Source organism: Natrix helvetica (genome assembly GCF_964273705.1).
Source record: "Natrix helvetica genome assembly, chromosome: 1".
NCBI classification, from domain to species: domain Eukaryota; kingdom Metazoa; phylum Chordata; class Lepidosauria; order Squamata; family Natricidae; genus Natrix; species Natrix helvetica.
In genome coordinates, this window is record NC_138548.1 from 87,557,811 (window position 1) to 87,572,364 (window position 14,554).

Sequence of the window (14,554 nt, forward strand, 5' to 3'; positions counted from 1 at the left end):
GCTGCAGATGCTAGCTAGTTGCTGGTATGCTTCTTTGCTGATTATACTTTAGTTATATGCCTAACTATAACTATAACTCTATAACTCTTAGCTTCTTCATAAACTTCTAATGCATTCACAATAGCTCCTAAACTGACCTACATTTTAATTCTCATTAGAACAGTGCAGTTTTATAGTAATTGTAGTATAGATCTGATAAATTCCTAACTCCCTTTGCCCTGAGGTTTTCTATTATATGATCCTGCTGGTGTTTTTCTAACCTTGTTGAAATCTATTTTCCTAACTAGTATGAGTATAAACCTTCCATTTTTTCCTTCCTGCAGTAGCTTAAAAACAAGGAGGAGGTGATCCCTTCCTCCCTAGATCTCCACTTTTTTTCATTCTATAACATAAAGTAGTAGTTAGTACTCACAGGATCTAAAATCAGTCTGGAAACAAATCTCACTATCATTAACCATGATCTGACTGTTTGAGTAGGGAGGAAAAAAAAAGATTAGAATTGAATGGGTTACTGACATTCTTAAATCATGATTGGGTAATTGGGCACCTGAATTTATTGAATGTCTGAAACTATTTTAACAACAGCCTGGTGACCTAGTTAGAATTGATCCAATTTATTTGGAAAGCAATTTTTTTAAAACATCAGATGGGATTCAATTCTTATTATTGGATTTTCATCATGTAAACATGCATCACTTTATCATGGTGGTGGAAAACCTGCAAGGGATAACACTAGGAAAAAGCAGCCCATCTTCCTGTCCTCATTAGAAGATCATATGTTACCATAACTGCTGTTATGTCCTCATGAGCAATTTGCATTGGACCTGGAATTGATGCTGTTAGGTTACATTCTTTTATGGCAAAATACAGCTGCACAAGGATTAAGCCTACGAATTGTCATTACTGAATAAAGGATGTTTTGATCTGCCAAGGGACCACTAATCTAAACAATGGTTACAATAAGATTTAAGGGAAGCTTACATGAGAGTAAGCGCATCCAGGCATATGTAAATGATTTTTTGTTTTTTGAAAAGAACAATATTTTTTATTCCACCGGCTGATTTTCCCTACTTTAAAAAAATATCTCAAGAGATTCTTTTAAAAATGAGCTGTAATTTTCAACATGAAGCTAACAAAATATTTCAACAAAAGAGATGAGAGGGAGGAGGTAGGCATAGAGGAGAACTCTAAATGCATTGTTGCTGGTAACTATTTACTGATGTAAACAGACCAGTTGGAATCCAGCCAATATCTACCTTGAATGACAATTACAAAGTGTGCAATTAGCAATGGAGTGTACATAATGGAGAAGGTGCACTCTCAAAAAACGTTGGAGGCATCCGAGAGATGCACTGGTGAATAATGATGAATCACTTCCCTTGAGGACATGTCTATTGTAGCAGTTTATTTACAACATCTCAGGGTTTTGAAATAACTGCTCCCCAATTGGTGTTCCAAACAATTCTACAAAGTGTCTTTAAATTGCATGTGATAATTCCTATAATTATTGCAATGAAGAAAACATGGTTAAGCAATATATAGAAATAATTTTGTCCTGCTGTTGGACAGGACAGATTGTTCTGGAAAGAGACAGATGAATAAAAAGAAGCTGGATGGCCATTTCTAAATATAGTCTGGAAAGAGAAAGAGAGGGTGGGGAAAGAGAAAGAGAAAAAAAAACCATGCACACATCTTTTAGGGCATGAACAATTGTCAAGTCACCCAACTCTACCTCGAGTTAAGAGATTCCAGGGTCGTAAAAAGGAAGTTTTAAGTGACACAGACACAAGGAAGCCTTGAAGGAGAACCCCAGAATGGATAGGATTATTGAGGCCACTGGCTCATTGCCAGAAACTAAGCATCCCTGACAGAAGCTGTCTAGACTTTGCTTGAATACAAACAATCAAAAAGACCTCACCACCTCTCTTGGAATTGGTTCCACTGTCAATCTGCTGGGTTAAGAAGGGGTTTTCCTCCTAACAATTGGAATCTGCCTTCTTCTAACATGTCTTCATCATTCTGTATCTTTCCCCATGAAGGAGAGAGAGAGCACATCTTGATCTTGCAGGTATTTGAAGAATGCTATCATATCTCCTGTCAACCTTCTCTTTTCTAGACTAAACATGCCTAGCTCCTTCAAACTGTAGGATTTAGTTTCTAGTCCTTGTTTAACTTTTTTGAAGCTGTTCTACTTTCTCTGAGTACTTCCTCAAGTATGAAGCCCAAAATTGGATATAAAGTAGGATCTAACCAGTAGAGAATAAAGTTTTCCTTCTCATTATTTGGAAACTATTTCTGAAAGTGACGCTTAAGATAGCATTTCCCCCTTTTTCTTTTTGCAGCCTCTTCACAGTGCTGATTCATTTAGCTTGCATTCAATTACTATTTCAAGATTAGAGTACAATGACTAAGTCAGCTATTCCTTATTTTATACCTGTGGGTTTGGTTTCTATTTCCTAAGTGGAGAAATGTGAATGTATCTTCATTAAGTATCATGTTATTTTAAGCCCTTTTCTATTGTCAGACTTCCTGCCAGACTTGGCAAAAAATCTTGATTCTCCAGATACTGAACTCCATATTCAGAGCCTTGCTTATAGCACAAGATTATAGATACTATATGGATAAATAAATACTTTTGTTTCAAATAAATTATACATAAGCAGTTCTGCCTCTTGCAGAACTCAAAATTAGTTTTTCTATGCATATTCCAAGATTTAAATCATAGATGTTTTCAACTCAACAAAAAAAAGCCCTTTCTCTATCTAGCCTTGAGACTAGGAACCAAACCAACCAGACAAGGTTCTGGTTAATTTGACAACCAGATAATAAGGTTTCTGCCTTACTAGATTCAGCCCTTACTGCTATCAAGAGAGTTTCAACTTTATTTCATTTTTTTTGGAGTATTAGCTATCTCATCCAGTTTATTGTATAATATTTGATAATCATTTTTAATGTCTTCATTCAGTGAACTAAAATGGCAAGGAGAGTTTAGAATTTAATCTTGTGTCATACCACTCTGTACCTGACTTTTATGATGAATGATTTTCAAGACAATTAGGTATCCCACTTAATTGTTAATTGCTACCTGTGGGCTGAATCCTTGACTAGAGCTGCCTTCCAAAAGAAGTTAAAAACAGCCCTTCTGGGAGAATGTCAGGATCTGAGTTTATGTTATACGTTTATATTTTTAATTTTTTTATTCTGAAAACAGATGCTTTAATTGTTTCAAATACTCCCGTAATGCGATAAGAATTTTGTAGGACTGCATCAGGGTGTAAATATACTAATAAAATTAAGGGGACAGATAAATTGCCATGAAGCCTGACTCAACTACTTTTGGTAATCAAAATGCCAGCTTGTCAAATGATTTGCTGAAATCAGGAGAGATTATTAAAGCGTGTTCATTTACATTAAATTATATTTCTATTTTCCAGCCAACTGATAATTCACAAGATCCTTCAAATGTCATAATCAAAACATTGGATAAGTCATCTGGCAGTTATTTTTGTATCTTATAAGTCATCTGGCCATAGAGCCTTGTTTTTATTTTGGTATTCGTGCTGGGAACTCATTGAGGTCCAGCAGCCAGAATTTAGCTATAACAAGGGTGCATCACGAGGAGGCTAGTCTACATTGCACTTAGGTTCCCTGGATCCCTGCAAGAACTACATCATCTCAAGGGCAGTACTGTCCAATGGCTAACTGATATCTGGCTGTGTAGGCTTCACCATCCTAGTAATTGTTCATACATAATTGAATTTTGTTCATGATTTGTATTGTACATTTTAAAAATAATTCATTGTTCTGGTGTTTTATTGTTGGATGCACATTTTACTTGCTGTTTTTGTGAATTTTATGCATTAGTGCTGTATTCTCTTATGCCATATGAAATGAAATAAAATGAATCTGGCCAACCTCTTTCAAACTATTGTAAAACATACCATAAATATGTTTCTATTGCTCTCAACTTCTAATTTAGTCACTTCATTCTTCACAGTTTTTAAACAAAATAATTATTTTTTGAGGAGGGGGGGAATGCTAAACCTAAATGGGAACTGAGCAGCTTTGCTTTTATTATCTGTTAGGATTTACAGCTTCACTGAGCAATTGGAATACTGCTTTTTTTCCTGTTATTTTGAACTTGCCTTAAGAAGCTCTTTCTGTTCTTTCCATACTTGAGTTTTAGTTTTCCTGAAGCCCTCTTCTTAGTTTCAGGCTACATGTATCTGCTGTCCCTTGGTGCAGGGTGGGCTTCAAAAATTTCAGCAATGGGTTCTCTGCCCGGTTATTGGGTGTCCATGGCCATGGTGGGCATGGCCTACTCGACCATCTGCACCACAAGGGGGGGGCATGTTTTCATCTTCCTCAGGCTCCAGAGGTTTTCCTTGAGCCTCTGGTAGGGTGAAAACTTCTGAAGCTGGAAACAAGCCCATTTCCGGCCTTCTGGAAGTTCTGGGAGGCCCATTTTTCACCCTCCCTGAACCTCCCTGTGGGCCCTGCACTTAATTCGCATCCAAAATGCACCATATGGAGACTCCTGGGAAGGGTGGGACAGGCTGGAAGGGGTGGGGTGGGTGGAACCAGCCAGGGTTGGGGTTTAGAGATTCTCCAAACCGACTAAAACGTTAGCTACGAGTTCTCCCGAACCCGGGCGAACCCCAACCCCTGTCTTGGTGACTTAGTTCTCTTTCCATTACCATCTTCTATACATCTCTTCCTACCCTCTCCCCATATTTTTTCTTACTAAACTTTTTTGGAACTAAAGAAACAAGTTTATATTGTCCCTTTAGATAATCATTGTGGGAACCCAAATTAAAGTATCAGAGATGGATTGTTGACTAGACTATGCTTGAACACATTTGGAAGAAGTCCACTGCCTTTTTAGCTGATTAGTTTGATTGTTCAACAACTCTTACTGTTAGGATTTCCCCAGTGATATTCTGTCAGAACCAGTGACGTGCGGTGAGGTTTATGACTGGTGAGGCACTGACACAGTGCTGGGTTTCAAATATTTTTAGACTTGTGGACTTCAACTCCCAGAATTCCACAGCCAGGCATGCTCAGTTTCAATTTAAAGCGACAGCATTTGTTTTTCTCCTTTGCTCCTTCTTTCTTTTTCTTTTTCTTCTCCTTCCCCTCCTTCCTCCCTCTCTCCCTTCCTCCCCCTCTCTCAAACACACACACACACACACACACACACACACACACACACACACAGAAGTTGGATTGGACTATCTCTCCTACCCCTTCCCTCTCTCACTCACTCTCAAACAAACCCCCACACACACAAAAGTTGGATTGGATATCTTTTCCAGTGGCTTGAAAGCAGCTCCTCTGCCATCCCCCCCCCCATTCCCCTGCTGCCTTTCCCAAACACCTCCACCATTGCAAATGCAGCCTGCTGTCTGGGTGGGAAATGCCTGGAACACAATAAAGCCCACCCACCACCTCCTGCTGGCAGGCTGGGGTGAGAGGAGAGGCAGAGAAGCTGGAGGGAAGCCGATCTGAGCCTTCCAAAAGAAAGAGACTGGGGGGAAGTGTGTGTACTACAGCATGGCTCTTTGCCTGGCTTCCTGCCTCCTCCTGTGGTCTCCTCAGTGCTCGCTTGTGCTCTCCCTCCCCAAGTGTAGTGTGATTGCAGGCGGAGTCACGTTGCCTTTTCAAACTTGTAATCAGTGAAGCTGGGCTAGATTTTTATATAGTTTTATCCAGCTCTGTGTGTGAGAGAGAGAAATGAATGGGGGCCTGGGGAGGAAGTCACTACACTTGGGGAGGGAGAGCACCAGTGAGGAGACCACAGGAGGAGGCAGGAAGCCAGGCAAAGAGCCATGCTGTAGCACACACACTGGCCCCACAACGTGGCTCTGCCTGCAATCAAACTACTCTTGGGGAGGGAGAGCACAAGCGAGCCAGGGTCCTTCCCTCCAGCCTTTGCCCAAAGCCCTGCACAGCACCAGGAGGATGAAGTTTGAATTCCTCCCCCTCCCTCCAACCCACACGTACATTTTCCAGCTTTTTTTAACAGTTAAAAAAAGAGTCATCCACGGTGAGGCAGTAACTAGCTCAGCTTTTTCCTTTTACTTTTTTTTTTCATGATGAGAGTGGTGAGGCTGTGCCTCACTTGCCTCACCTGACTGCACGTCACTGGTCAGAACATCTTTTCCTATAACTGCACTCTGTTACAAAACAGAGTGCAGTTATAGGAGATCTTGAACGTGAAACCTTTGTAGGCATTTGAAGATTGCTATCGTATGATCCTCAGTTGTCATTTCCCAAGGTTAAACATACCAAACTCTAAAATGCCTTGTTGCCAGCAACATAAATCATGCATTTCTGAGATGTAAGAGTTGTGTCAAGCCGGCCTCCCTCAGCAACCAAGAAAGAAACCACTTAACTCCATTTTGCAGAATTAAGAGTACTTTTACTGGTTATGAAAAGATAGCAGCTAAGCAAAGCAAGATCTGAGGCAAAAGCACGTGAAATCATACATATCAATAGTGACCAAACACCCTCCCCCAGTAACCCTCATCCCAGTGTCCAATCTGCAAATCCCTTAGGTGTCATGTGAGTTCCATCTTCAAGGCGCATCATCAGGTTGGTATGCAGGACTCCTTGACCGACACCAAGCATGGAAAAAAAATTATAAAGCTGGATTTCCTTTTAAGTGGTGGGAAAGTCTGAGAGGAAAAGATGTCTAGTTTTAAACTTAAATGAATATAAGAAGCTGAAACTTCATACTCTCAGAGAGAAAATGATGTGTTTGTTCTCTTAGATTTAGAAGGTCACCTGACTCTAAAATATCTCTGGATGGATTATATAATTTAAAAAAAACAAGAAAAAGAGAAAAAGACATATACATCCAGATAAAAGCATCAGTACATTACCACAGAAAATCTGCCAGGGGCAAAACAAACATCAATCTCAGACCTGGGAGTAAAGCCAAGTTTTCAGATTGGGAGTCACACAAATTTTGGAGAAGTTTGTGTTTCAGAGGGCTGGCATTACAACCTAGAAGTCATACTTCTGTGATCCTAACTAGATGATATTTTTTAACTGAGGGAACTCGAAGGGCAGAAACTACAGGAGATTGGTGGCCCTCAAATAACTAGGCCCTATGTCATTAAAAGCTTTATAGGGAACAATCTGGATTGTTCCAACCAGAAGTCTCTCAAGGTGCACATAGCATCAGATAGGTAACTGCTTCCCCAACAAAGGCCAAAGATTAAAAATTCTGACAACTATGGAGTCTGAACAGCTATATCAATTTGTTCTTGGCAGCTCCCCATCCAGACCTGAACAGCCTCAGGATATTGACAGCATCACTCGAACGGCTTGAGTATGAGATATACAATCAGGTATCACCTGCATATTGATGATACTGCTCCCCAAATTAATGGATGACCTAAGTGGTTTCAGTTAGGTATTAACCAGGAGAAGTGAAAGGGTTGAGCCTTAAGGCATCCAAAAGTGAGGGACAATGGGAATAAACTCAATATTCAACCAACCTCACAGAATTCTTCTCGTGGGAAAAATAGGAGGCAAGAGTATTATGTATGTTTGCTGTTTTAAGTTGGCAATACACAGCACGGCCCCCCAACTCCCAGGTCATGGCCCAAAACTGAGCCGTGGCCCATTCAGAATCAGGCCGCACAAATGGCGGGCTTTCAGCGCAGCTCCATTTGTGCGAATGGCAGGCACTCATGTGCATGGTTGGCTCTCACATAGAACCATCCCCTCTCCCTTGCCCCATCTGCTGGGTTGCCAAGATGGAAAAGTTGGGGACTTATGATGTACAAATACACACACACAAAGAAACAGATGTACACAAACACAGAAAACAGTACTATGGTAGATGGTATGGAAAGCCACTTAAGATAATGCACTACCTCATCTCAGATCCACCAAAAGTTATCAATAAAGAGGACCAAAGCTGTCCCAACAGTCCATACCTAATCAGAAACCTGAATGAAATAGCTCTTCATCTTTCTTCAATAATACTTTAGATATTCCTTTTGACATTTCACTTCCTGGAATTCCTTAGAAAAGCAAGGTCTATTGGACAGGGCCACACAGGAGTAATGTGGTCTAAGACCTACATGTCACAATCAATTCTAGACTTACCCAAGGCCGCAGCTGAAGGAAGGAAGGAAGGAAGGAAGGAAGGAAGGAAGGAAGGAAGGAAGGAAGGAAGGAAGGAAGGAAGGAAGGAAGGAAGGAAGGAAGATTCCCATTTTGGCTTTCCACAATAGGCCATCTTTAAGTCAACTCCTTTGCATAGTTAATATCCTATCTGATTTCAAAAGAGGCTATAATGATAATCTTGCTAGTCTAATTGTGCTGTACCTTCTTATATTTCTGTGAATTAGGGCGGTGCATATTCTGCACGTTTGGAAAACTCTTGAGATACTGCAATGATTAATAGAGAATAGTGGTTTCCCTTCGCCCATCCCCTGAGTTACAACTGATACAAAAATCTAAAACCTGGGTAGAATATTTATAAAGGGGGAACCTATCCTAACTTATCCACTTTTCAGTTATATATGCCACATTGGTAATCTCATTTGCAATAAGATCATGAATGAGAATGGATTTATTACAAACTGATCTGACATCCATAAGCAACAGCTGAAGCTTGGGGCTGCCACAGACTTCTTCCAGAAATGGATACCAAGAGCCATATATAAAGATCTTTAACTTGTTATCTCCTAGTGCCCTGACTCCCATCATACCAACTTCCTGGATTTCAAAAGGAGACTGGACAACCATTTGGCTGAAATGGTATAGGGTCTCTTGCTCAAACAGAGGGTTGGACAAGAAGACCTCCCCATGTCCCTTCCAACGCTATTATTCTATGTTCTATGCCCATCACAAGAGACATGGTGGCTCATTGGCTAAGACACTGAGCTTGTCGATCAGAAAGGTTGGCAGTTTGGCAGTTCAAATTCCTAGCGCCACGTCACAGAGTGAGCTCTCATTACTTGTCCCAGCTCCTGCCAACCTAGCAGTTCAAAAGCATGTAAAAATGCAAGTAGAAAAATAGGAACCACCTTTGGTGGCTCTTTGGCTTTGAAACGGACATGAACACCATCCCCTAGAGTCAGGAATGATTTAACACAAACCGTATTTTTCGGAATATAAGACACACCTTTTTCCCTTCAAAAAAGAGGGGAAGGCAGCCCCGGGGGCTGGGGAAGGCAGAAATGAGTGAAAAATGAGCTGGTTTTTGCTCAATTTCCCCCCCTCCCACTCTCAGGAGCACTCTATAAGCTCCTAAAGGCTATGTATAGTCTTTTTTTGACAAAAAAATGGGCCTTTTTTGCTCTTTTTTACCCCCACCCCCACCCACCAGGAGCACTCTACAAGCCTCCTAAAGGCTATTCATGCCCCTTTTTTGAAAAAAAAAACTGGCCCATTTTCACAAAAAATGGGCCGTTTTTGGAGGGCTGCAGAGTGCAAATTTCTTTTTTAAAAAAAATTTGCCTCTTCAAAATCTTGGGCGTCTTATACTCTGAAAAATATGGTATGTGTGAGGGGAACCTTTACCTTTACCTATGCTCATCACATTCTCCATAATATTGCCTACCTCCCCTGCCTCTTGATTCCCTCCTATTCCCCAGTTCCCACATATTGGTTAATTCTAGATTTTGTCTGCTTTGGTATTTCTTAATCTATTTTACTTCACATATAATACATTCATTGACAGTAGGTCAAATCTCTACCCTACATTCAAGACAACTATATTATAAGCAACATTTATTTTCTTTTCAAATGGGATGATCTGCTATATAATTACACAGTATTCTTTCAGTGCTCTGCTTATATTCAGGTTCATATACTGTTAAGAAGGTCTCTTGATTAATTCAAACTTCCAACAGGAAATGAAAAGATACAGTTAGAAAAAGGGGTTTATTTTAAGAGTCCAAATCCAAGTATTTCAATAGAAATATACAGCTTAAAGGCATTGTATTGTATTGTAGAAAGGACAATGATTTGAATGAACACAAATGTAATAATGTAATAAAACAGTACCTCAGGGTCACACAAAACATTACTTTCAATATATAAGTAACTGCTATGCCTTTTACTTAAAAAAGCACTATGTACCTCAGTCCAAGTAAAACTCCCTCAAAAAAAAGAAAGAAATATCTGTAATGTTTGTTGCTATTTCAGTTTGGATCAAATGAGTTAAAATGCCCATTCAATCTTCCCAATAATGACTACGAGTCCCATACTTATATTTGGGTAAAAATAAACAAAGAAACAGAAATTATCTTGCTGTCACGCTTTTAAAACCATTGGATTCTTATTTCGCTATTTTAGAGTTATACAAATGACACTCAAACAGTAATAATTCTAAAAGCTGATTCACACCATTCCAAAATGCACCAATGTTAAAGATAAAGCATGTGGTATGTAAGAGATGTGCATCTGTGTAAATATACAGGAAGAAGTGTGGTATCTGCCTCCACCTCATACTTACAATGTAAATAATGGAGCATAGCAAATAAGCATGTCACGTAAAGAATGAATCAGTCCTATGATTCCTCAATAAGGAAATGCTACCATGAACTGACACTATTTTTTTATAAAATGTTTCAGTCTCATAGTATGAAAGATATTCCCCAATAGATCGAATAACGTCTGCAAACTGATATATGAATTCCAAGGCACTCAGAACCTCTCTCAAAGGTACATACATGCAGAGAGAGGAAATGGAACATTTGTAATCTTCTCTTTTACAATGAGAAACCCAAAGCATGCCCAGACTAAATATATTTTGCAGACAATCAGAAAACTGCATTTTGACACGTAAACCGTCTAAAGCTCCTCCTTCGTCTGTGTGTGTGTGAGAGGGAGGGAGGGAGGGAGGGAGGGAGAGAGAGAGAGAGAGAGAGAGAGAGAGAGAGAGAGAGAGAGAGAGAGAGAGAGAGAGAGAGAGAGAGAGAGAGAGAGAGATACCTGTCAAAATAGGTATCCAAATAAGCCACCAAATTGTTATATAACACTTATGAAAGATAGAATGCTAAAATCTGGTTCACACAACCCGTAAGATACACATACATAATTACAGAAGAATACAAGATAGACTTTTTTGATTCTTCACTATGAAGAAGAAAGCTGGAATCAGGCACATTGTGATAGACAGATGACTATGAGAACCTTGTTCAATCAGGGTGTAGGGTTATGTTGTCTCATATTCTGGATCACAGAAATAGAACGATTTGGGAATCTCAAATCTGGACTGGAAGGAGATAGCCTCCAGTATATAAGGCACACTGGCTATGATTCAGGGAGAAAGCAAATGGCCATAAATAAGGGTAGATCTTGGTGGCCTGATCTTCCATGAACCTGTCCAGTCCTCTTTAAAGCCATCCAAATTGCTGCTGTTACTCACTGTTGGCAGCAAATTCCATAGATCAAATACCTGCTGTATAAGAGAGTAATTCATTCTGATGATCCTAAATTGCCCTACATTTTGTGTCTCAAGTTCTAACATGGAGAAAGGGAGAAAACGTCTCTCCAATCACTTACCTATATTGTGAATGTGATTTTGTAGAGTTCTACACTATTTCCTTTATCTTCCTTCATTTCAAGCTATAGTGTTTTCTTGCTGGGAAGCAATTCTAGTCCCCAAATCATTTCAATTGCCCTTTTTTTGGCCTTTTATAGCTTTGTATCATTTTAATATGTTGGGTGAGAAGAACCACAAACAATATTCCAAGTATAATCACAACATGGACATACAGTATATAAGGACACTAGGATACCAGCAGTTCTATTTCAGTTCCCTTTCTAGTGATTCCAAAGATGGAATTCCTTTTCATTTAATTTTCTTTTGTAACAGTAGCTGCCTACCGAGTTGGTATCTTCACTGAACCACCCACCATGACTCTAAGATCTGTCTCCTCGTCAGTAGCTGTCAGCTAAAATTCCATTACTGTTTAGGTGGCTTAAAATCCTTTTTACCTTATGCATCAAAAATTATATTAATTTTTCTTACAGAAGTAATAAGAGTTTACTCCATAGGAGAGCTTGTGATTGAAACACAACATCGTTTAAACCGTACAGGTGATATTTCCGATGACCCTTCAGAATTTTATTTTTCTATTGAAAGAACTGGACTTCCAGATGCCATCAGCAATGCAGTTCGATATTTGCATTAATGCACATCTCATTTACTATTATTTTTATATACATTCTTACAATCATAAATAAGAAATTTTTAAAAAGCAATAAAGATCATTTCAAACACAGGCATGTCGTGAGACACATATGCATGTATCAGTGGTGAGTTTCCATTATTTTTACTACTGGTTCACTTGTGCGTGTGACGCTTCTGCGCATGCTGCCACTACCGTTTTGCCCAACCCGGGCAAAACCAGGAGCAACCCACCTCTGGCATGTATATATGCTTGATTTCAGTACATGAATTCTAGTAAAGTCCTGATGCGCTTTAACAGCATGTTATAACAGAGAGGAAGTGAAAATGAACTGTTCTCAATTGCTTCAACCTTCATAATTCAGTAGTTAAATCTAGCAAGACTGAGGCCACTGGCACCTTTTCTTGCTCATTCTCCCTTGAAATGATTGAGGGAAGTTGTTTAATGGCAATGCACGTAGCTCTTGTTCCTTTCACAGAAACACTTGCAATCATCAAGTAGAAAAAGGCCAAATGATTTGGGACTTTTTAATGTCGGTACAAGTTCAAGCGGACAGCCATAAAAATCTGCATAAATAATTGTTTACAGTTTTCAGACAGGAACTGAATTGATCAGAGAGTCACTTGGCTCAGATGTAATTTCACGCCGTGTACTGTGATGCTCCACACCAGTAAAAAGGTTTCTTGACGGACTGCTGTCCAAAGTCTCTGGACCTCTTTCCTCTGAAGCATCTGTGCTTACCACACTTCCAGTTCGAGAACGATATGGAGGAAGATCTAAATGATTCCGGGATCCTATTTCTGAGGAATATGGAGGTGGAGGAAGATCAAACCACGGGGGTCTGCTGCAAAGTATAAATTAGATGTCAAGTTACCAGATGTATGAAATAAACAGCATCTGAATTTTACTTCAACAAGATATAAAGACACAAATGACAAGTTATAAAGACACAAATGGACCACTCACTCGTCTTATGTTCCCCGTCACCCAGGGGTGAAATGCTACCAGTTCGCACGAACCAGTAGGGACGATTTTCGTTGGTTCCGCAAACCATTAGTAGAAAAAAGGTTCTGAGGATCACACAGTTCAGCTATGAGCCGCGTGATCGTCGGAAGCTTCCCCCCCCCCGCTTTTAAAAGCATTTCCCCCGTGCCTATTCACCCGAACTGGCAGGAAAAACATGCTTTAAAAAGTGGGGGGGAGGGAGGAAAGCTTCCAACAATCACGCAGATCAGCTGTGAGCCGCGCAATCATCAGAACCTTTTTTTTCACTTTTTAAAGAATTTTTTTACTACCCATTCACCCGAATTGGTAGTAAAAATATGCTTTAAAAAGCGAGAAGAAAAGTTCCCACGATCGCATGGCACAACTGAACCTTTTTTCCCCACTTCTTAAAGCATTTTGTACTACCAGTTCAGATGAATATAGTAAAAAGTGCTTTAAAAATAAAAAAAAGGTGGTAATGCCCATCCAGTCACATGACCCCCCCAACCAAGCCACGCCCACCAAGTCATGCCCAGAGAACTGCTGGCAATTTTTTAAATATTTCACCACTGCCACCATCCCATTTGTGACATCCAGAAGGCCATTCTGGATGAATTTAAGAATGAAAATTCCCATTTTCTCCCTCAGATGCTTCAAATCTTTGAAAATCTAGGGGACAAACCCTCAGCTTATCCTGTAATACCACTGTCTTCCAGTGACAGTACTTGCAGCTTCCAACTTATCAGGGGAGGGTGTTCTGTTCCTTGATTCTGGGACAATGTCCCAGTTCAAGTTACCATATTACAATACAGATGCATACAAAATGTTCACTACTTGAATGGCCAAGTCACAATAGAACTGACTTGATGGCTTGACTTTTGACAAGTAACTTTTGTTCAGAAGCCAGAAATATCCATTCAGCCTGTACTCAGTACTGCTTGCCCCCTGTATTATTAAACTGCAATTTTTGAAGTTACTGAAAGAGAAAAATAATGAGTTGGTTAAATTTTAGGAATTTTACTTTATGGTGCGTAGTTCCTGGTATATTACAGGCCAATTACAACTGTCAGCTCAGGGAAATTGCACATACTGGTAGGTGATGGTGGACAAAGCTAAGAGGAATCCACCAAGACTCAGGCTTCTCAAGATATATTCTGGCAACTCACAAACATACTACAATTGTTTATAACTATGTGTTATTTTGGGGTAAGTTGACCTTACTTTGCATTGGAAGCAATAAGGAGGGGTGGAGCAATTCTGTTTAGAAGTCTTGTATCTCACAAAATATACTTAGAATGGCTTCTCCCCACATGAAAACATAAAGTGATTTGTGTTTTTTGCAATAGATAGTGGGACCAAACTGAAGACATATTAGACGTTGATCAACATTACACAAGTCACAGCCACCT

At 39.7% G+C, this 14,554-nt stretch overlaps 1 protein-coding gene across 2 annotated transcripts in view; it reads right to left on the minus strand.

Annotated features, from left to right (window-relative positions):
* Positions 1-9,887: 9,887 nt before the first annotated feature.
* The window catches only part of LDLRAD3 (low density lipoprotein receptor class A domain containing 3), a 158,831-nt gene continuing 154,164 nt past the window's right edge, over positions 9,888-14,554 (minus strand). The window contains exon 6 of one of the 2 annotated variants that reach the window (XM_081935180.1): positions 9,888-13,002. In XM_081935180.1, coding sequence (XP_081791306.1) covers positions 12,753-13,002 — 250 coding nt within the window. In that variant the 3' untranslated portion in view covers positions 9,888-12,752. Of the gene's footprint in view, positions 13,006-14,554 lie in introns of both variants that reach the window. The other variant, XM_081935179.1, reaches the window with a different exon arrangement.